This window comes from Trichoplax adhaerens, genomic scaffold (assembly GCF_000150275.1).
Source record: "Trichoplax adhaerens TRIADscaffold_3 genomic scaffold, whole genome shotgun sequence".
NCBI classification, from domain to species: Eukaryota; Metazoa; Placozoa; class Uniplacotomia; order Trichoplacea; family Trichoplacidae; genus Trichoplax; species Trichoplax adhaerens.
Genome location: NW_002060945.1, coordinates 6,021,502 through 6,046,076, shown reverse-complemented (window position 1 = coordinate 6,046,076; position 24,575 = coordinate 6,021,502). Strand labels below are relative to the sequence as shown.

Sequence of the window (24,575 nt, the reverse complement as noted above, 5' to 3'; positions counted from 1 at the left end):
TGATTTTACTATACGCTACCGAGGAAACTGTATACTGTATTATACTGCTTAAATGTTAAAACTAATTCAAACCAACTAGCGGGCTAATAGCAGCTAATTTGGATATCAATCGCGGACAGGATAGTGTCTGTACTGTACTATTACAGACATGCGATACAGTTGGAATGACCAGTAAAATAATCAGCCACCAAATTATTACTAGAGTGAACAACCGTTTCCTCTTCCGTCTCTTTTTTTAGTAGGCCCTGTCATATCCTTTGCGTCCAGTTACTGTATCTTTGTAAACACGCAGCAGGGGTGCATGGCTTTTGCTATTGTAGTCAAAATCATGTGAGTAAGAAAAGTTGCACAGCATTTAATGCTATACATTTGATACTACCAACTTGATGGTGTCCATTGTACAACCCTCAAACTCCCACAAGCGCCGAACGCTTTAAGGAATGCTTCATGTAGTCATACTATACTCAGGGTAGAATGTGTGTTGAGTCTACGACAGTAGATTTTATAAATCTTTTTTTCCTACTATTGTAGTTTCTGGCAAAATAGACGTGGTTCTGATCAGAGATCAGTATTGACATTCTATATTGTATGTAAATACGCGTAGTTATGATCTCATCGATACGATTACTGTATGTACGAAGCGAATAGTGTTGAGTCCATACGTATGACTACATTTAGAATTGGATAATCCTAAGGAATGTTCTAGTCCATCCAGGTACTCCAAGGCAGTAACCATGTATTTATCTGTTTTAAGATATTGCTGTTTGCTTTGTTTTGCAAAGAACAACACAGATGAAGGAGTGGGTAGATATACTAGTATACAGTATGTATTACTCGTTAGTCCAAAGATTGGCCTGGCCGATCATGCCTTTAAGATTATCCAAATCTAAGAAATGTCAATGAACAATATTGTACCACTACCCGAACCTCTAATACACACTATGCTGTTATTGCAGGGTCTTGTGCAATTGATACAATCAAGACTCTCAATCTTGTAAATTAACTATTGAGGCGATTATTTAGTTAACATCGAAGATTTCTTCTAGCTGGAGGCTTTTATTACTAACATAATATGACTAATCATCGTTCAATATCCAGCTACGGTACACGTACAAGTACGCTGTTCATTAATATTGTACACATACCACCGTATATAGCCTCAAAAAAATGAATCAAGTTAGGCAATTAGACTACTCTATTAACAACGCTGAAGTACAGCATACGCGTACATATAGGTTACGGCCAATGTCCGAAGTTGGCCAATACGCGTAATGGCCGATATATATATATAATGAGATTTGCCCACAAACCTGTATACGTGCTGTTTTAATAAATTTTCTGCAATTAATTATCTTAAAATGCTGAAAGTAGAACTACTGCCAGAGATATAGAGGAGGCAGTGGTATTTACTGCATTGCTTATATAGGATAAGCGCACTCTTATAGTAATTATAATTTATAGAGATAAAGTCCTGAACGCATATTCAGAACTTATTGTCATCGCGTTCACAGTAACGATTCAAATCTATCGAGATACGGATCATCTGCCGGAGTAGACTTTCATAGTAATAGATAATTTTTACTTCCGGTAGTCCAATTTTATTCCCCTCGTAGCTGTGTATGTCACTGTATAACATTTTCCAGCTTTAAATATTTATGTAAAACAATTATCTGCATGCAAAGTAGTTTTATAGTTTCGGTTGTATACAAAAATTTGCAATAACAAAAGTACCACAACAGTAGTGATCATTTACACTTATCGCATAAGGATAAAAAAGTACAGCAGATAGCTCGGAAATATTCGTAACTTACTAAACAGATTAATTTAAGGGATTCGTACTTTACATTAATCTGATTTTGATTTTGACTTAATCGCAAAATAGGCCAGAATTCCAGCAACAGTTGGCATATTCTATTGAAACAAATGACAGAAATTAGTTATTAAGGTTAAGGTTAATAAGAGTGATATCAGGTGTATTTTAGACCAAAACATTTTTTAGACGATTAATACACATATCGCGAGACTTTTAGGGAGTGATGTATTTGGTAATTAGTATCACCTGAACGATGAGATATACAATCCCAACATATGCGGCAATTCCAACAGCTAGGAAGAGATCAAATAAAGCTGGCTTGACCCTACCAATGGTGTAATCGTAAAAATTCAGTCAATGTCACATGTAATGATTGTTTCATTAATATATTCAACAAGGTATCTTGTACAAGAGCTTATTAGCTAAATATTACCTGTATGCATGTAACTGCATTAGTGAAGAATCATAAAATATGAATTCCGGGTCCCTATGCAACATTTGAAACATTTTTTTATTAGTACGTTCACGTTATTAATTAAGTAAAGTATTACGCAGAAAATACTATATAATCATCAATAAATCATTATAGTTATATGCAGTAACTTTAATTTATTGATCAAAAATTAATTGTACTTTTTATCAGGGCGCATGATAATTTTTTTCACATCTTTTAGGTGGGCTGTCATGACCTAAGCAGTAATAAAATTAAAGTGTAAAAATTTTACTCGGCGGACAGAAATAATAAGTTAAAATCTTATGGTACCTGTTCAAAAGCATTCAATAAATTATGATCTTTTCCGAATAATTGCGCTCCTCTGGGCTGCTTTGTAAGTTGATGCATCCAGGTTTCGATGAAATCACGATGTAATGACTTAAATAGAAATTGTACAAATTTGCATTAAATAGGTAGCATGCAATATCGTTTAACCATCAAATATGCGTTAGATGAAGCAGTCACTATACATATGTATTAATTCAGCACAAACCAGTTCATCTGTTAATAATTGAAATTGCTGCTCTTGTAGCTACAAGTAACGATAAAAGTAGGAGATTCTTAAAAGGTAGGGTTATGACTGAAGTTATAATTATCAGCGAGATAAAGAGTGAACTATAAAATATTTCATTAAAATTTACCTGAGATGAAAGGTTAAATATATAGCGTGCAACAGATTCTCCAATAAATTTTACATTTTTCTCAATGATATCAACATTGGCTTCGAATCTGCCGTGAGAAGGTGCTGATTAGCTATAAATTATTACAATAGCATGATAACAAGTTAACTATTACATGATCGCTTAGACCACTAATGCTGACCTAGTATCCGAGATAGTTCGCCGTCCTTTATCTACGTGATGATTAAAGTGTGAGATTGTTCCGGCAGGCAGACGTCTGAGTGAAAATCTTTCATGCTCCCAGGAAAGCAAATCCTCTCCTAAGTTAATCTTCTTATGTATCATCGTGAAGTTGATACCAAGCATTTCAGCAGTTTGTTTGAATTCCTATAACGGTTCATGATATAGTACTTGCTGATATTAGCGTGTAGACTTCACAAAAATAATGCTAATCACGTATATAAATTAACCTTTACAAGAGCATAACCAGCAGTATCTTCCTTAGGTGGTTTCGATACATGGAGATGTAAATTTTCTGAACGACCAATGGAATCGATACATACAACGTAGTCAACGTCGGTCAATAGGTTGGAATCTAGGTCACAAAGGATTCAGCGGAGATTACATCATAGTACGTATCTCTTTCCATTTATCAATCTACACTAATACCTGCAGAATCTAATTCTTCTTCAATCCACTTTTTTGTTCCGTGATAATTGAAATTTCCACCCGCCGTGAGGACAAAGAGTAAGTTGTATCTAATAGAAGATATGTGAGCGTCAATACTATTTATCGCTATACATCAGTAAACTTATTCTTCACAAGAAATCATACCTTGATCGCATTTTCCCAGATTTATACATACTGAAATATACAGAATATGGAATTAGGTAAATAATTAAACTTAAAACTCTTAAACACTATCATTGATCGAAGCAAATAAAACCTTGAAAATAATCGAGCAAGTTCTAAAAGAGCAACAACACCACTACCGTTAGTATCATAACCGTACGCCAGTCCCTATTCGTGTTACAGAAGCAATTGAAATAAGTTATTAACGACATAAAGTAACTCTTAAGTATCAACAATGAATCTAGAGTTGCAGAAGTGATATTTCAAATAATCATGTAATAGTATAATTGATAGTTAGAATAGATTTTATATATTGCATTAATGGTTCCTAATTTTATGTAACTGCTTTACTTGCAGCACTGAGATGTTGTTCATCACTATCTATGTCTATCAAAGGCGCAGTTTTAAAAAATAAACCGTATTTCATGGAAAGAATAGTTACATAAGCTCAAATTGTTAAACAGTCTTACAGGTGCGATTCCAAAAGAATCGTAGTGTGTTACAAATGCTATAGTAGGAAGTTGTTCTTCTATACCAAATCCTATCAGCTTGCCCTAGAATGATACATAAGCAGACATAGCCCTTTATTATTATTTATCACTAAATGGAAAGCTTAACTAGCCAAAGTATCATTGTAATATACGTGATATTAAAGTACTAAATTATATATTGTAGTATGCATGTTTTACTATAATATATTGAGAAACGCTCTAAATAAATAACTTACGTAAAAATTGACTAATTTTGCATCGCTGTCTGGTTTAGATTCTTTACCATCACTGTAGATTTGGTAACCAAAGCTTGCAACGGAATCAAGAATGGCTACGAAGAATTAAAGATAAATTGAATTAATTGAAATGTAAATGTTAGTACTGCAGTTCAATCTTCTATTTGATAATTTAAGAGTTAGCATAAAATAGGACAAATTTTCACGTGACGTTCTTGACTATATGAACAATAGTAAATAGGGATTATTACCTGCTATTGCTGTCGATCCAGAAGTGGCATCTGCAGACTGTTGTATTTCTGTATATATCGATGTTAAGTTTGCATCTTCAACGGTGAAATACACTGGTACGGGCACTTCTTCTTCCATAATTTGGTGCTCTAATTCCAGCCAGTCCTACAAGGCGATAAATTTATTATATAAGCTACTGTATTTGCACACAGACACAGATGAATACATTTTTTCTCAAAAGCCAGCAGCTTTGATAAAGAGAAAATAAGGAATAAAATGCTTATTGGTCAAAGTTTTAGCCATAATCTTTTGTCGCATAGTCGTAGAGACTAAACAAAGGTATAATGTACATATCGTATTACTGTAAAAGAATTATTTTCCAGTGCTACGATACCTAGTTTATAATTATGATTAATATAGCAATTGTTGGAGAGGTTGTAGGTTCATTGGAATCACTTTAAAGTTTACATTATGCCGATAGAGTAGGTTGTAAATTGAAAAGTCTCCTACTAGTTGACATTCTACCGAATCGATGTCTAATGAAGCCTTAGGTAGGATTATTGATCAGTGTTAGAACCAAGCATACTATGCTACTACAGAGGTATTTGTTAACCTTTATGAAATAATCATTAGGCCAATATTCAATCTAGCGCAGCCAGCACTATTTGTACAGTGTGCATACCTTTCTATTTTCCATGGGTGAGGTGTAGAATTCGGACGGTAATAGTACAACTATCGCTCCAGCCCCATTATTGATTAGGGCTTGAAATTTATCAATAGTCAAATCGGCTATACGTATAAAAATGCATCGGCGCAGAATTAAATCGGAATTTGCTAAACGTACTTCCATATTGACAAGAGCACTTTTACAGCCTGTTAAAAACAAAGTTGAATTCCAATTGAATGGTTTGATTGATTTATAAAATTGCAATAAAAAAGGCATCATGAATTCAATCTTTTCAAAAAGAAAGAAGGGTATTAAGCATAGATAATCAAGATTAATCATTGTCATCATGAGGAAAAGTTAAAACGGTCAAAAACAGGATTTAAATATCAATATTATTCAAGGTAATACCATAAGATACTCCATGCAATTGATATTGCTGCATTCGAAAAGCTTGAAAAGCATATGAGCCATCACATGGAGTCATACAAGACATTACAATCACGACAGCTGTAAGGAAGGCTGTCAATGTCTTTGTCCAACTCATCATCATTGCATCCTTGGCCATGAACATGAGTGTAAAGCTTGTTTTTGTAGTTAGCCAGACGAAAGCAAGAGCAATATAAAGCAATCAGCGGAACTGGTTAGGCATCTACTAGTCAAGGGATTGCAATTTCTTGCGACCTGGCCTGAATGGCTGAAGGAAAGGGAAGTGAACACGAATATGCAGCTCTATGCGTACTGTACTGTACTGTACTGTACATCCATTACAATGCTGTACTGTACACTGAGTGGACTGTACTGTACAGTACGTACAGTACATACAGTACAAGTACAGTACTGTATACTGTAAAGCACTAGGCGCACTGTAGCTTGTAGCCTTGATGGGCCATGTACATGCGCTGTATGACTAGACTCTAGGGGCTAGAAGGGCTTACAACACTAAACATATTAGTATGCAACAGACTAAACCGAGAGTGAAGAGCAGACAACAATAGCACAAAGAAGCTCCGAGTGCCTGAGCATTACTGAGCATAGCCCAAAATCCTTGATACATTCTCTTTTCGTTTGGAAGTGCTTGTTTGTAGTATACACAGAAAGTTGTAGAGTTGGTAGTAAGAACATATATATGTTATATATATAGAATTCATATGATCATAATATCATATTCCTTACAGAGGTAAAAATGGTCACCATACTGTACTGTACTGTACTGTGTACAGTACTGTATATGCGCTGTATGACTAGAACTCTAGGGCTAGAGGGGCCCGCAACACTACACATAATAGTATGCAACAGACTAAACGGAGAGTGAAGATCACACAACAGTAGCACAAAGTAGCTCCGAGTGCCTGAACATAACCCCAAAATCCTTGATACACTCTCTTTTCGTTTAGAAGTCCTTGTTTGTAGCATACACAGAAAGTTGTAGAGTGGGTAGCAAGAACATATAGAATTCATACGATCATAATATCATATTCCTTAAATTCATACGTACTATATGGAGTAAGTGATTATTTCACGTTCTGATTGTGATAGACTGTCAGTACGTGTACTGTGTCATGTTATGTAATATAGCGTAGAATAACTACAAGACCGGCGAATAAATTACTCACGATCAGTGTACGGGATATATACGTCAATTTCTTGTAAGAACATATAGAATTCATACGATCATAATATCATACTCCTTAAATTCATACGTACTATATGGAGTAAGTGATTATTTCACGTTCTGATTGTGATAGACTGTCAGTACGAGTACTGTGTCATGTTATTTAATATACTGTAGAATAACTACAAGACCGGTGAATAAATTACTCACGATCAGTATACAGGATATATACAGTATGTCAGTTTCTTGCAAAGTACAAAATTCGGACAGTCAAATATGAATATACTGTATAGTATAGATAGAGATAATAATTTGACTATCAACTTCAGGTCAGACGTGAATTCCATGGGAGATGAAACTTAATAGGTAGATGAATTGTTAAAATATTCATTTATCAGGTATAACATGCTTTATAATCGTACAATAGTTAGAGTACGATGAGATAATAGGCATGCTTTTTTTTATCTACTTCTTCGAGAATGACTATGCACTATAATAAAACAACCCCAAACGACCCTTCATACGCGTACGCGCATACTATAATCTATATTTTATATTATGCATCACACCCAACTTAAATTCGCGGATATTCACTATATAAATGCAAAGCTAATCATTACTAATAAAAAATCGCTAAAATAGAAATATACATGTGCTTAATTTATTTGGTATAATGTAAAGTTTTAGATGAACGGAAAAGCAATACACTGGAATTATTCAATCGTAATAATTATAATTGATTCTATTTTAATTAGATTACATGTAATTATATATATGCCATCAGAAAATTAAAAGAGCATCAGTAATTCAGTATCATCATATCTTACGATACACGACATTACCGTACATTTTACATTTCATACGTAGGCTATAATTGTAATATTGTACAATGCAAATTCAGTATACTACCTTGTTATATTGCATATCAGTTTATCGTATTCTATGCATTCATAGCCAATATTTATATAATTGATACGACAGTACAATCACTTCAATAGTTGAGGATAGCAGATTATTTATTCAATAACTTGCGGCTGTTTCTCCTAATATTTAATGATCTTTCTTGTACTTGGTTACTAATCCTACCGTTTAGTGTTGGGTCTGTAAAATAAGCTAAAATAAAAGCGAAACTTAAGTCCTCAGCGAAAATATATAGAAATTAAATTCACAATATAAGATAGTCGTGATATCGTAACTTAATGTAGGCTAAATAGAATAAAGTAAAAGGATAACTTGATACAGTATAATACGCGTATATTGCTGGTTTCTCGATTACGATAATTAATACATTGCAAATGAATGGAGTACAATATTGAATCTGACGCTCTTACATGCAATAAAAGTCTGTGGATCATCTGGCTGCTTGTTGAGAATGTCCCTGAGAAGAAATTAATAATAATTGATTTATTGAGCATAACTTAAAGTATAAAAGACTGAATAAAGTTGTACCTATTAAAATGCACCTGCTGTAGTAAGTTTATGTCAATTAATAACTATACTTTAATGAACAGTAAATAACTTTGCTTGTACTGCACATCTATAATACGAAGGTTGCAAATGATCCAAATTTGTTGTTGTTTAAAGTTATGGGCATAATTTCTATAAATAGACTAATAATTAAGCTATGAAGCTGCCTATAGTTGCAATCAATAAACTTATATCGTTAGAAGATATAAATTTCACATAAATACTGATGAAAAGCAAATGTAAAGAATCAGTCTATTGAGCGCAATAAAACGATTATTCTGAACGTTTTGACGATGCAATTGCCACTACGTATTTGATTTCTGATGTAAATGTCGATAAACTGCTAATGTAAAGAAGTGTCTTTCTTGCTCTTATTCCATTATAATTCTCTTTTCACTTTTATGAAGATACTCGAAATATTGGGGACTAACTATGTGTTCACGATTTACAACGCCGACGGTGCAAAAAATTACAGCTTTCATAAACACTATTTTCAAACAGATTGCATAAAATGCGATAAAAAATAATGTGCATACGGTAGATACATCCTTTATTTAATGAGTTGTATAGCATAATTCTATGAAGTCTGATCTATAGTATGTCAGTATTTCAAAGTATTAAATACTATTTTATATTACTGTAATACAGTATTATGCTCGAGTCGCATATTGCCTTCGTGATGAAGACAGTACAATCTCGGTAATTTTCGTAGTGTAAGTACCTTTTAGCTATCAATTTTACTTTAGAGCTTCATACTAGAATGTAAATATAATCGATAGCCTCATGGTTAATCTAGAAGGAAATTACCTCATTACACCAGCTGTCATTAGCTGTATTTCTGGATGCTTCCGAAAATAATGTTCGTTCTCTTGTCTGATTTTAATCTATTAAATTATAATAATTATAGAAACAAGATAACTTTATGAAATCAAATTGTAACGAGTCGTTTTCTAAATAATAATGCTGTATAATTTGAAGGAAAAATTTATCTATAGGCGGTTACTATCTATATATTACTGACTTTCAATTGATCCAATTTCTGTTGCTGTTCTTCAGATAACGCTCCAAGATCGTTCGATTCCCGACTGCTTATTTCAACACCCTCTTTTGCTTCCATTATACTGCTTACGGATATTACAATCCCTATAATATCGAGTTTAGAAATATTCCAAGCGTCAATTATTTCATATTTAAAGAAATTACTACGAAAGATGTGCTTTAAATATGTTATTGAACTAGCTGATGTAATGAATTTAAATTTGCAATCGTCTTAACATGATAGTTTAGCACTTACACGATTTCTGGTCTTTTAAGTTAAAAAACTATCAATCATTACTTACTTGTTTTTATGTAATTATTCCGTATAGGTATCCCAGAAATTCGAAATCACAGTCTAGCACATAGTATCCTTGAAGTTCATATAAAATGTAAACTGATCATCGAGTATCAGGTTGGTACTGCACTATTAGTAAGGATTAATTTTACAACTGTATGTACCTATGTACTCGTGTACTAACGCATACAGCGGATAAATTTACACTTTATTCTCTATGATGTATTTGCAGAATTGCAGTCTTCTATAGAAGTTATTCATATTTTGTTTTCACAGTTTAACAAAACATTCATAGATACTCTGCTTGCGCTGTTGCTATGATACAGTTTATGGGATGATTTACTTCGTACTGTATCTGGGACTACTACAAATGAAAGGTACTCATTACCGCACGGTACTAAACCACCCCACACAGTATTGAATAGTGCCTCACTACTATATAAAACAATAATATGCAAATGCAGGCAGAAACTGTAGTAACAGTATTATACAGTAATTACTGTACTAGTTCCCTTAATATTATTAATATTAATTTCAAATCGGCAGTAACTTAAACCTTTATAGCAAAAGATATTTTTATAAGTGAAATTGGACAAATTTACCACGTAATCAAATTGATAATAGACTTGCATGCAAATGTATATTTATTAGTATACAGTACACTATCTAGAGGTGGGCATCCATAGGTAGCGTCGAGAATACTAAGAGAATTATGAAAGGCCTAGTGTATGAATTATGCGTACGAGTACTGTGCTTGTCTATCATACTCAGAGTAACAGTGGTATGTAATCACAATATACTACTTTATTAATTATTGAAGTTTAAGGGATCGATTCTGTGTATCCTATTTCATAAAGATTCGAAATTTACCTTCTGCTTTTTGAAAAGCACCTACAACGCTCATACTTTGGGTTATTATCGTGAGGTTTTAGTTCATGCATAAAATGAACTATACACTTTGTAAGATAGTATTAACTGTAAACAATAGTGATGCTGTAGTCAACTACGTACTCATACAATTACTCCAACAAACACGTTAATTAAGTAACTCTAATTATTTAAAGCTACAACATAATGCTTACAGAAGGTTAACTATTCTTAATAGCCATTTAGCGGATTTATAGCTAGGAAAATAGTCTTATATAGTCAGTAATAATACGATATCGGAGTTCTGTCTATATCAAATTAATCATAAATATTTGAGCATATTTTATTAATAGATTTACTATGATAACAGTGTGAGTAACTAATTACCTTCACCTGTAATTATATGTAATTCATATATATTTATATATATAATGTATATAATTAATTAATTAATCTGCATAAACTGATACTTTAAGTAATGGCAAATAAGTTCATCCATCATTTAGACTGTACAGAATTCGAACTTACAAATTTATCTGATTCATTAGTATCATATTTATGAATCTTGGTAATAATAATTATAATTCTTCCTAACTCTGTTTTGTCGTTTGGTGCATTTACTGAAAATACTTGTATTTGATATCGGTAATCATGAAGGACGCTTGATAAGAGCGCTAAAGATTGTTGATGTTTGTGTATAACAGTATAATACAACATTTCTCAAGTTTACAGTTTCTATAAATTAATAAGTATTATATGATCTGTAATATCAAGTTTGCAATTGTCGATATTTTTCGATGTTTTTTTTATATTTTGAGAATAATTGCTTCGATACAGTTACGCTACTACCGCTACTAGTGGTAGCATATGTATTGTTTTCACTTGCCCAAGCCGCTTCAAATTTCTGTACAGCGAGGTTAAATTTCTGCTGATCAAATAAAATATTATTAGAAATGGAATCTGATAGCGCTTTAATAAACATTAACCAGCGCTTTTTATAGAATTTATCAACTAGCCCATTCCACATTTTGTTAGCATAATCATGCAATATTGATTTAGATGGACCCCACAGTGTTATTTGATTTAGAGCATTAAATCGCAGTTGTTGTTTAATTGATATATTATTACTATGCTGTAATGCATCTGCTACCCAGCGCCCTAATAGGAAATGTGAATTCGTTCCTAATAGTGTATCCATATCAGTGAATAATTCAATCAATTCACCTCCAGCTGTTTTCAACGTTTCCTGATTATTATCATGGTAACATTGGGTTACCTTCTTATACATTATAAATGCTAATTCTTGTAAAGCCTGACGTGTCACATCCACGATGTCATACTGAAATGTTTCTTCGGAGATGAATTCGTTATTCGCTCTTAACATATGTTCCCAAGCAAAAAAAATATCATCAGCACTGTACCAAACATCGTTGGCGATTTTTAACGACGGTCTAACAGCTGGTAGTGCTCGACAATGGTATTGTCTCATATCATTACAGTTGTAGACCGTTTCACTTAATCGAAGCCATGCTTTAATAATATTCTCGTCTAGTCCACCATAGCGACGTTCCGTATAGACAACAACCCAATCGCGAACATCAACCGCAATCTTCCTCCATCCCATTTCAGCCATTAGATCATACATAATATAATTATTTCCGATACCTTCTGGTGCCATACCAGTACCAATCATGGTTGAATTTTTCATATCGTAGGCCGAAATTGCACCTTCTGTTATGGTTTCAAACGTACCGTACATCCCTGCATTTCCACCAAAATTATTAAGCATACACCAAATAAATGGGTGACCAAAAAATGAGTTGCTACGATGATATTGAGGTTCAACTTCCGCAAATAAATCTAATATAACGATTCGTCCTTTTGGTATTGGCGATAGAAATGCTTGTATTCGTTTATTTTCCCAGTAGTAATTATCGTTATAAAACATCCATCCTTGCATAATCCAGACAGCTTTAGTATCGGCAGAATTTAAAGCTAAATATGCTGATTTACTAACAGCAGTTAGATATTCTAATTCCTTGGATTGCGGATCAATTTCATTAAATAGGTCAAGGCTATATAAATGATCAGTACCATAGGCTTTAATTTCTTCTTCAATAAATAACTTTGAAATAACTATAAACAGCTTATCTCTAGGGTCTAATAAAGCAGTCTCGCCGTAGCGCTTACTAAAACCGAACCAAGGGGAACTTTTGACAATTTTAGCTTTGGGATAGATTTTAGTTAAAGCATTTGGAATATTACCATTGAAAGCTGGTAAGATCGGTAACATGCCATATTTCCTCATACGATCTAAGATTTTGACTTGCAACGTTATTTGTTTATTAATCCAATCATGAGGTAGTGGACCAGCCCATCGTTGTATATTACCCATTCGATTCCAAGCTAAGAATGCTGGGCCGGTAAAAAAATTATCCAAATCAGCGAACGTTAAGCCCAGCTTTTTGTATACTTTGGTCCAGATACCTTCTTGACCAGTTAATGCTAAGGGCATATTAATACCATTTAATGCCATCCAATCAATTTCTTTTTTCCATCGTTGCCAATCCCACCATACCATAGAATAGCTAAAAGTACAAGCATTAAAATAATATCGAAATTTTTGATTAATCTCCACATGAATTTTTTGACTCAATTTTGGTAGAGTTTGAGGCAATTTCAATCGATCACCAGTCCAAGATAAATGAACTTTACAATAATATTTAAGATAATGATGAACACCAAAAGCAGCAGCAACTCCGCTACTGCCAGTAATCAAGATTTGTTTATCATCTGAATCGAGCTCGAAAGCGTCAGGACTTAACTTTGGAATACTATTATTAATCTTAATATCTAATTCTTGAGCTCTTTCATGGAGTAATGTTGCAATTAAGTCTTTCACAGCATTTCGCTGAGTAATTTCATCTGTGGATGGTTTGATCGCCTTTAACGATGGGAACCGTTGATAACGGTCTCCAGTTGCAAAGGCAATAGTGAATAGATAAAGAAATATCAAAATACAAGTACTTGCAATAGTGGTCATTGTTGAATGGAAGAGTAAATCTGCGGTACATCAATAGGAATCATCTCTCTACTGTTACAGCTACATTAACAGTACTAAATTCTCAAGTATCGCATGAATGAATGAGTTTCTTGAGTTCTTATCTCTAAAAATTATTATTATCATCAACTCTATAGTAGTCGGTCTAGATTTCGGTTTTCGACGGAAAGAGGGCGTTGCATCAGCGGTTAACCATATGAAAATGTTAATCTGTTGTTGCTAAGTTGAGTGAAATCAGTCTATTTTTGTTACTATGTCATTAATTTACGTTTATGAACGATACCGTTTTACACCAGGAAGACGATTATTTCAGTCAAATCGAACAAATTTGACCGAACGATAGTTTGACGCCGAAACCCAGCGATAAAACCAGCTAGATGCCGCTGAGAAATATTAAAATTTTTGTATGTTTGCAACGATTTGGCTTGTTCTCAATGCCTTTGTACTACGTAGTGCATTAACTAAACTGAATTCAGTAAATGGTAAATGCACGAAAGATGCAAGAGATCTATGAAATGCTATAATGGCGAATAGCCACGTTGCAGTTAGCAATCGGAAACTCCTAATAAGATGAATTTACTCTACAGTACAGTACAGTATACAGTAGAAGTCACTCGTGCACAGTATACAGTACTGTAAAAGATGGTACTGTACATTGTACAGCAGAATGAGGCACGTGAGTCGCGATCTGCCCCCTACTAGTACTGTACTAAGTTAACCACTGTGGTCACAATGATTTGGTTAGCACAGTATAGGACTCGGTACTGCTTTGGTACTACTGTATAGGACAGTACTGCAGATTCTGCTTTGAGCTGACACCAAAAAGGTTGAAGAATTGCACGTCACCTGCTCCGGTTGAGGTCACTACATCTTGTATCTCCTTCAACGAATTCAAAATGGCTAAGAAAGTACGCCTTAATAGTGATGCACAGAATGACATCTTACCCTATTTCTGGACCTTAGCATCTGTTGATGAAGACGAAAGGTTGCTATCTGCTGAAAACATTCTTACAGTAGTCTTACGACTGCAGAAAGAATACAGCGAGCAAAAGCAGCCTAACATGCAGGTATCAACACTAACGTTACATTGTAATAATGAATTTCAATTATTGCTACATTAGCATTGAAAATCCTGCTTACCGAAATTTGCATTAACATACAATGTGCTATAATAAGAAATCATCGAATAACTGTAATGAGCCTTGTACCTTAGTATATTTCTGCATATCTACACTGTCATTTTCTCAAATGTGGATAGTAGCTCATAGCTGATGAGGAGTATTAAAGTAAGAACGATATTACGTTGACAGTAGTTCTAATTTCATTTCATATAGTTCCTTCCTGGTTTGCAGCTTTTCGCTGCGCCATACATTCGCGCATGTTTGTGCATGAGTATAATTTAACATTGCATGATTACTATGATAAGGTCTAGGAATTTCTTCTACTAAAAGTGCATAATCAATTATTCTCTCGTATTACATTACATACATGTAGATATCTTTCCATCAATGAATGCTCTCTTTTCATAATACTGTCGATAAATAATAACTGTTTAGAGAATGAATACTGATGTACTTGTACCAACATCGTTGACCTCATGATAATGAATTAATGTTCATACAGTACGCTATCTCACCGGACCGCATTATCCAAAGTACAGTGCTGATTTCACCTCGAGTGGAATGATAACTTATAAGCACTACTGTTAGCCTATGAACGTTGTAATCAGATAAACTACGATGCGTTCATAGAGATATCTCAAATGCAAAACATCTTTATCAAAGCATTTATAAATGAAGTTTAGCTATTTCTGCAATAGAGCATTAACTATCTTGTCTAATAATGTTGTTTTAGCTGGACAAACGGCTATGCAACGAACTCCAGTATACCGTACAGCGATTAGTTAAAGGTCTTGGATCCTTTAGGAAAGCTGCAAGACTTGGCTTTTCTACATTACTTGCAGAAGTACGTGAGTTATACATGTGTAAACCAGTTACGTCATTTTATACTACCGATAGCTCATTCAGTTTCTATTGATTGATTGATTAATTTTATTGGCAGGTACTGAAACAGTTCCGCGAGGTATCCATAGAAAGTGTCTTGCATCTGTCTTCCGAACATTTAATTGTTACCCATTCAGCTAAGAGTGAGGTTAGAGTACTTGCAATCATATTGTAATATCGAAAAGTTGATGCTTGAATACTTAATATATAGTATTATCCAGTAAGTTGTGCATTGATACGTTAGTAGTTCAATACTTAAGTAGCCGTAATTTAATGAGTAATGAATGCATTATTGTCGTAATTATCCTATTAGGAGAAAAGAAATAACTACATTGGCCAAGTCTTCGTGAACTTATGCATTATTTCTTCCGGTAGACTATATCATATGGTTCGTCTAATTCTTTTCATTAATAAATGTAATCATAGAACATTTCCACGTTAGTTACTAGAATCATAAAAAAATATTGTTATTTAATCGTTAATATTATACTCGTACAATATACGAGTGTTATTAAATATTTTAAATAATTATAACCAAATATTAATTCAAGCATAAATCTATCTATCTTAAGTAGTTACTTACTACTTGGTCATGATCACTACGGGTATTAAATACTAATTAACGTACGATTACATTTGATCTTACGGTACGTTAATAGTAGATCTATTTATTACCTAATTGAGCCATTGCTCCTGAATCATATGGTGAATAACGTAGCTCATAGACTACTGAATTAGTATAAAATGCAACAATCTAAAAATTTAATTAGCCTATCGCTATAGCAATATAATGTAACAGCTTCCATACTTCAATATTCCTACATAATTTACCACGAAGGCTTTACTAGCATTCTATCGTACTTATTAAATTGATATCAAAGCAACGTTCGTAAATATAAGATAAAGTAAGTCTTCTGGCGTATCAGTACTTACCATAGCTGGCAAGGTTATAAAAATACCGTATCGTATGTACAAACTATCGTGTAGCTTAGATGTCTCTGCTAGATAATTTACTGACAGTTGATATGAGAACTGTAAGTAATTTAATCTTATTATATATTTTGTAAGAATCTAAATTTTCCAATAAAGAGCTCCTATCTGTTTTAATATTGTAGGAAGCCGATGCTAATGACTTGGTTCTGGTGACAAAGAATTTGTTCCAATTAAGCAAAGAGAAAAATTATATACGAGAGATTGCTATTACAGGAATTGTTGATATAATTAAAAAGGTAATAAAATCGCAATCTAGTGTTTCACGTAGTGTCACTATTACAGGTTCTATAAATCTGCATCGTGATAAAATTTATGATAATTTATTAAATAGGTCCCTTTTAAGCTATTTGTAAGGCATATTGCACCTATTTTACAAACTGATCTTCAGAAAGGATGGAATGAAACGACACCTGAGGCTCTAATGGTTGTTCTTTGCATCGAGAAAGCATATAAGGTAATGAATGGTAGAGTAATTATGATTTTAGTCGCAATTACTCATACACTAACAGCTTGCAATGGTGCTATTACCCAGTTAAATCCACATATCCTCATCCATTGCTACCATGGTATATCATATTATGAGTAAACTGGACTATATCTTATGAGACGCTACAAACGTTATCGTCTCCAAATGCTACGCCATGTAACACTTAGTCATAATAGGAGAAAATTGCGTTAACAGCAGTTTTGTTAATCATTATAAGCACTATTATCGCAATAAGCTTAACCATGTATGTATACACGGTTCATCATAGCGCATAATTATAATTTCTAGAACAAGCCATATCAGAAACTCTTATCAAAAGATTGGGGTGATACACCAGTATTTGATACTAAAAATTATGCAAAGATGGCTGATATTCTAAAGGTAGGAACGATGCTACTGCAATTTCGCCATGTCATATAATCAATATTATCATATATACCAGTAAATCATCCCGATCATAGCAATTTCTTATTGGCTAATTTAAAACACTGCTTACATAGAAAAAGTACCAAATGAATGGATGATTTATAGGAAATTGCTAATGTTCAACCGATTCGTAAAATCTGTAGGATTCAACATATACACATCCACGCGTACATAACATCTGGGGAGAAGTTTTAGATTTTTTATTCGATAATATAAAAAATTCCTTTTCCGTGCTAGCCACATTCTGGGATACAGTTATAAATAGTAAGTAAGATGTATCATTATCCATGAGGTCCATAAATGAATAGTAAATATGTTCCGGTATACGTGGCTTTTATCTTTTGCAGATGTTTTACTAAGTTCAAGTCACGAGCGAAAGTTTTTAGTCTTTAAGATCGTCCAAGCCATTATACCGAAAATAGGCGATGATCAGGCAATACATGCAATAAAATGCAATTTACAAAACATTTAATTCTTATTTATTACTTTCGATAAATTGCACTATCGAATTTATATTTTGATTAGTTCGTTAGTAAGTGATTTTCAAATTCAATTTACTATTCTTAGGTTAACGTGGTACTATCTAAGGAGTTTTTACGGACATTTATCAATTCGTTATCCTCAACTAAAGCCTATCTGTATGATGCGGCTAAGCATTTGGTCTGTCATTTTCACTTCAAATTGTCTGAAACGATATTCTAATACAGGTTATTAGTTAGTTGATGTACCTAATATCTTAATTGACACTGATTTGGAAATTAGGCTACATTTCTTGAAAATTTTGCTGAAAAGGACGATTCACTCCTATCTTTTCATATTGTTAAGCAACTTATTAGCAAGTGAGTGATTTCCTTATGATTTATATTTGTTCACTTAAAGAAAACTTTCATGTGGAAGATATGACATGCGAATGCAAAAATTTAACCCATTCAATTTTATCAATTTAACCTTTAGTCAGGGTCATATCAATTTTGATAGTATCACCCATACCAAAACTGTACAGTCAATTGTTGCTAAGGTACGATATATTTGAAACATGAATTTCACACGTCTGTTATTAATAAAGATATCGAATCTCTTTGCGGCTTGCTAGATGCAGTCGAAATCTTTGTTGGCGTATCTTTCAATGATAAAGAGCGTCTTCAATTTTGGATATGAAACTATTTTTCAGGCAACGTAGGTGGTTTGTAGCTGATAGTACGAAATATTTGTGTGCATGTATATCTATTATAATGCTGTTATCGTTTTAATGAACAGGGAAAAATGTGGACTAGAGCAGTCAAGAATATGGGTCGCAAATCAAGTAGGAAGTTACCTTCAGTCCTTACTAGCAGATTTTGTTTCTTACCGTTTCTTTTTATGTCCAGATGTTAGCGTTGATGAAGTCCTACAAGTTATCAACAACTGACGAAAGTTGGGTGGTAGATGTTTTAAAATTTTTATTATTTCATTCATTTTTTACAACCACTAATGATATTGACGATTCAATTAAGGTAAGGCATTAAAATTAAGCCACTCATAATTAATAACCAATTTAAGTCAAATTGTAATTATATCTTTGGTATTTATTGATGCTCCTCCTTAGGCTGTGGAAATTTCGGAAGTCGTTAGGAAAGTATTATGCGAACGTCTACAAAGTGCATTAGCCGAATTATCAAACCGCTGTTCTGATTCGACTTCTTCCGTAACAAATAAACGTGCTCCAAAGCAGCTTCCAATGGCTGGTCGAATGAGTAACGGATTTTACTGGGGATATGAAATCTTATTGCTAACTAGAGTAATGCGAATTTTGCGATTAGGCTTATCTCATATTATTTACTTTAATAATTTAATCGTTAATTATATCATCTACTGTGATAGGAATTGTATCAACAGGAATGTAAATTAATTGAATCAGTCGAGCACTCTAATTCGGTACGGCAACATCTTCTCTTAGCAATTATTATTATTATTATTAGAATTTTGTTAAACAATACTTTGTTTTATGCGGTTAGATAAATGATATCGTCAATGACTTAATCTCAATCATTAAAAGAATTCACGAAAAAGTACGTATTAATATCTATACATGTTTAACTGTTGCGATATCCCGGATTACAACGTTTAGAGATTAATGACCTACTCGTTTTTATTTCTTATTTGTTTATTAGTCTATTAAAGATAATAAACCTGAAAGTATTGCTTTTGAAGTATTATTTTCTCATCTTGGTCTTACAATCTTTGAAAATACCGAGAATTCTATTGAACTAATTAAAGTGTGTATTCTTAAGTTTTCAAATACATTTTATACCCGATTACAATTTTATTTTGTCATTTGTTGAATATAACTGAGGTATCTGTTTTGTAGGAATTGCAAGTCTGCTATAATAAATTATCTGCAAAGAAACAAGCTAATAGCAAAAAGAAAGGTAAGATCAGGCTGATTGATTGATCGATTAATTACCTGTATTTGTTAGATGTAATGGTTTATATAATTTAGCTTGTATTTTCCTATACGTTATATTGTCTTTATGTAACTCATAATTAATTACTTTATATATCACGATAGAACCACTATGGATTGAAGTTTTGACTGAGATCCTACTTAGCCTTATGACGTACCCATCTAGCATGCTACGATCATTATGCAATAGCGTATTTCAACTTATTTGCAATCACTTGACTTCTGATGGCTTAAAATCTATAACTGATGTGAGTTTCATATCTTTCGTGGTTGAAATTTTATAATTTAATGATTTAGCGTTGTTTCTAAAATCAATTAATTGCTTACGTTCGAAGATCATCGATCCTAAAAATGAAATGGGTCAAGAATCTTCTGTAGAAGTTGTATCAGGTATGAGGAAATTCTTTAAATTTTCCTTATATTAAATATAGAAAAGTGCATGAATTTTATGTTTTTCGAACTCTGGAATATAGGTTTCCAAGACGATGACGAAGCTGAATCTGTAAGAAACGCACTGCATTAATGTACAACTTTTGCACATTGTATTATATACCATACAATCCACAGCTATAAATTATACGAATTTCCAATGATTCATCATTGGTATAATTATCGGTTCAACCAATCGTTTTACTATTTCAGCTTGATGAAGAATTAAGTAATAAAGAGGAATCAAATGATGAAGAGGAATCAAGTGAGGAAGAAACTGAAACGATAGATGAAGGATTTCGACAGGAAGTCCGTACTGCTTTAGGTGATGCCGCTGATGACATGGAGGTAAATTTGCCTGTTGAATCTTAACAATCAATTAATATAATGTAAATGTATCCTTGCTTGGAATAGGGAAATAATAAGGATGATAGTTTCAATACTACGGTATATGATTGTTGTTTGTGTATGACTAACGTCATCAGCCTTTTGGTACAGGATGACAGCGATGCAAGTCTGTCAGATTATGATGACGAAACAATGCTAAAACTTGATGATGCTCTTTCTGCCGCTTTCAAGAAACGATTAGAGTTAGCAAGTCATGGAAAAGCAAAAAAAGGTATAATGTAATGTATAAAATTTTATCCAGCAGGATATTAGTGTTTCTTTCACTTCTCAAGTTTGTATTTCATGTAAGATTTGCTTAAGGTACAGTATCTTTTTATCGTTTTTAGAAACCAAGCGCACAATCATGTATTACAAGCTAAGGTTAGTCGTTATTTTTACTAAAACATTTAAGTGTGATAAGTGCAGCTATCAGTTTAACATTCGGTAATTCATTAATCTGTAAATTATTTTAGAGTTCTGGATCTTATCGAAGTATTCATTAAGCAATGTCCATCTAGTCCTTTAATTGTGGTAAGTTACGCGCATATTGTTATGTTCAATTCCCATGTTCAGGTAATTGTTAAATTTAAGGAATAATTATGCTTTTATAGGACCTAGTCCTCCCATTATTGAGTATAACTACAACTTCTAAGAGTAAAGACAATAAAGAATTCATCGAAAGAACGGGAAGCATATTAAAAAATAAGCTATGCAAAATTCAAGATGTATGTTATAATAGGCTCGCTAAAGTATACGTGTATCCAGGTAATACCTGTGATGAAATAGTCAACAATATTTTTTTTCTCTTTAATACCTCATAGTATTGCCGTGGCGATAAAATGAATGTTGATCATGCTGTAGAGATCTTCAATGAAGTTACAGACAAGCTTTTAAAATGTATTAAAAATTATTTTAACACTGTTATCAATACCATTTCATATCGTAAATTAATTACTAACATAAAATATAGCTTCTTCCCAGGCCACTTTTGCGACGAATAGTATAATATATTTTTTCTTAGTAAGTTTCATCATGAATTTTGGATATTGTTACTGACTAATTGATTTGCGATTTGTTTAGCTATAGTATAAATCGTATCTAATGGCTATGATAAATTGATAAATTTTCAGATACGTGTTCTGCGAGGAATTAATCCAGAAATCGGACTGTCCCCATTAAAGACAAGGCGACAATCTCAAGCAAAGAAAAATCAATCGAATGCTAATAAAGAATATATGATACCGGTAAATTTGGCGTAAAATCGTATGAACGTAAAAATGCCGGTTAAAACTGCATGTTAAGTTACTTGATATGTTTGGGTAAATTACTAAGACTCAACGAAACATTTCTCCGTTGTGTATTGCAGCACATAGAATCGTCATTCCGTCTTATACTCAAGGATTTCATGACCAGCAAGTAATAACTCTTTCGCATGGTGCTATTTAGTTAGACTGTATAATAAAAAATTTATGTACTGAATATTTATTCTTTAATTTGATAGAAAAACAAAAGTCACAACTACTTTCTGTACAGAAATGATCAGACGATACCCGGTAAAAACTAAATTAAATTGCTGCATGTATGCTGGCACTAAAGTTGGGATGTAACAAATATTTATAAGCTTTCTATTAGTTAATGTGGATGTACGTTCGTTTGGTTTAGGAAATATCTTTTGATCTAACTGAAGATTTTCTGTACCATCTTCAAAATAGCATTAATAGCTTTAGGAAGGTATTACACGATTTCATATAATAATTATAAACCGAGGGAAATTAAATTTATCGTGTAAGCTTCAAATTGACGTATGTTTTACTGTATCTCGAATATTTTAGGCACAAGCTTCTATCCTAATTTCAGCAATTATAACTGCTATCCAGCCTTATGTAATTACACATATATTTTATGACGTATTATTAGGCCTAACCTTATTACCGAAAATATCATGTTTGCTGTTATCGTATCTTTGTGTAGGATCTTCTTAAGAAATCATTTAATGATTACTGCAATAAAATTGAAGCGCTTTTTACATCGGTAGGGATAAAGCGAAAATTTCTGTATTGAATTCTCATATTGCTAAGAATATTATTTTAATTGTATGTGTATATTTCTCTTTTGTAAATCTCTAAGATGTTGAATGAAATCGTAGAGATGAAATCAGAGTTAAAGAAGAAACATTTAAAGGATTTTTTGAAGCTAGTATTGAAGTACGCCAACTATGTGAGAAATAATGCCGAGGTCAGTGGTAGTTAAAGATGAATGGTATAATATGACAGTCTGTAACGTTATTACGATTTAATATTCGTATGCAGGCTTGCAGATCATGTGATTTGAATGATATCAAAATCATCCTTGAGAAACTAGTAAGCTCATCAGAATTTGCAAACTCTAAAGGCGTATGTAAAAACATTCTATCAACTATAGCTAGGTAAGGGCTGTCTATCCTATAGTACATGTTTGGTTTACCATTAGATTTTGGAATCTGTCAGTGACTTAATATAAAATTAACTCTTTATTTTTTTGCATTTAATTAATATGTTATATAGAAATCCTCAACAAGTTAGCTCAAGAAAAAGGAAGAAGACTACGACAGATGCTTTATCGAATAACTCTTAAATATAGAATAACAACAAGTAATTGCTTTTGTTCTATGGTAAATATACTTCTTTCAGATGGATAAGAGATTGTGCTCTAGATTAGAAATTTGTGATCTATGACATAAAGCCATTTACTGAAAGAATCAAAATGAGAATACACGAACACATACCAGTCATATAACTCTTAATTCATTATTTGTTTGAAATAGTAACCATTCTAATTCTATTTAGTGACGTTGAGCTGTTAACTAGCGATGCTCGAATCATTATTACACTTGTGATATGATTAGGTTTAACGAATTGATAAGCTCGCAATTACTCACTAAGTCATAATGAGGTGCGGATGGCGTGAAATGAAAATTTTTATTTTGATGCTTCCATATACCATTGGACATAGTTTTATACTTATGTTTGTATTTTAACGTGATGCATGTGATCACGAATAAAGTTATTGTTAGCGAACTTGATGCCATTCCTTAGCTTAATCCTTTTTGAGCGATTTTCTCAGGTTTTTATTGAAGCACTATCTATTAGGAACTGTTCTAAAGTACAATGACTATTAATTACTATAGTTGTTGCTTGACGTTCATGTACTGCGGTATGCAATGTAATATATCGAGATATAAAAGGCAGAGATAGTGGGCCAACTATATATTTTGAAGCAATGGTATTAATAATATTTTACGCATTAACTGCTGCTGACACATATGATATAATTGCTATGTAAAATAGTGTACCGTATAGGACGACCCCTCCCATCTAGAATTAAGCAGGTTTTAAAGTTAACTACAGTGAAGATTTAACCCCATGCAGGTAGGTAGTATTATGCATGCTCAGATTCTGTATACGATAAAAGCTGCTTTTATTTGGGAAGTTGACGTTGAAATACCGTAAGGGATTTCCATTTTGATAGAAGGTGATCATATAAAAAATCACATGAAGATTTATCAACAGGCCTATAAAGCTCAGCAAGGCTTTATCTTAACGGTTGACAGAAGATGAAGTCAACATCAAGCAACAATTTACATCAACTTTACAGATTTGATTTTATCATTGGCATAGAAAACAAT

The 24,575-nt window shown here is 32.9% G+C and overlaps 3 protein-coding genes across 3 annotated transcripts; 1 reads left to right on the top strand and 2 right to left on the bottom strand.

Moving 5' to 3' along the window:
* Positions 1–2,026: 2,026 nt before the first annotated feature.
* On the bottom strand, positions 2,027–5,947 carry TRIADDRAFT_22468 (uncharacterized protein; the record flags this gene model as incomplete). The annotated part of the gene is made up of 14 exons (XM_002110502.1): positions 2,027–2,138; positions 2,247–2,300; positions 2,447–2,502; positions 2,577–2,684; positions 2,948–3,035; positions 3,129–3,313; positions 3,397–3,521; positions 3,596–3,684; positions 3,846–3,946; positions 4,249–4,332; positions 4,506–4,600; positions 4,757–4,901; positions 5,419–5,609; positions 5,812–5,947. 14 exons carry the CDS (start codon positions 5,945–5,947, stop codon positions 2,027–2,029), a joined length of 1,569 nt encoding a protein of 522 aa, XP_002110538.1.
* A 5,504-nt stretch (positions 5,948–11,451) lies between these two features.
* Positions 11,452–13,725, bottom strand: TRIADDRAFT_54660 (uncharacterized protein; the record flags this gene model as incomplete). Its single annotated transcript, XM_002110501.1, has 1 exon — positions 11,452–13,725. The coding sequence occupies one exon, from the start codon at positions 13,723–13,725 to the stop codon at positions 11,452–11,454; it is 2,274 nt and encodes a 757-aa protein (XP_002110537.1).
* Positions 13,726–14,639: 914 nt separating this feature from the next.
* TRIADDRAFT_54659 (uncharacterized protein) lies at positions 14,640–23,524 on the top strand (the record flags this gene model as incomplete). The annotated part of the gene is made up of 30 exons (XM_002111042.1): positions 14,640–14,810; positions 15,598–15,708; positions 15,805–15,894; positions 16,862–16,975; positions 17,071–17,193; positions 17,515–17,607; positions 18,220–18,312; positions 18,415–18,491; positions 18,607–18,670; positions 19,020–19,145; positions 19,238–19,429; positions 19,513–19,566; positions 19,647–19,700; positions 19,803–19,907; positions 20,000–20,060; positions 20,201–20,343; positions 20,431–20,485; positions 20,527–20,597; positions 20,738–20,872; positions 20,939–20,971; positions 21,023–21,143; positions 21,259–21,292; positions 21,385–21,442; positions 21,523–21,636; positions 22,042–22,155; positions 22,574–22,642; positions 22,883–22,942; positions 23,039–23,146; positions 23,221–23,336; positions 23,455–23,524. The coding sequence occupies 30 exons, from the start codon at positions 14,640–14,642 to the stop codon at positions 23,522–23,524; spliced, it is 2,829 nt and encodes a 942-aa protein (XP_002111078.1).
* Between the last annotated feature and the right edge of the window lie 1,051 nt (positions 23,525–24,575).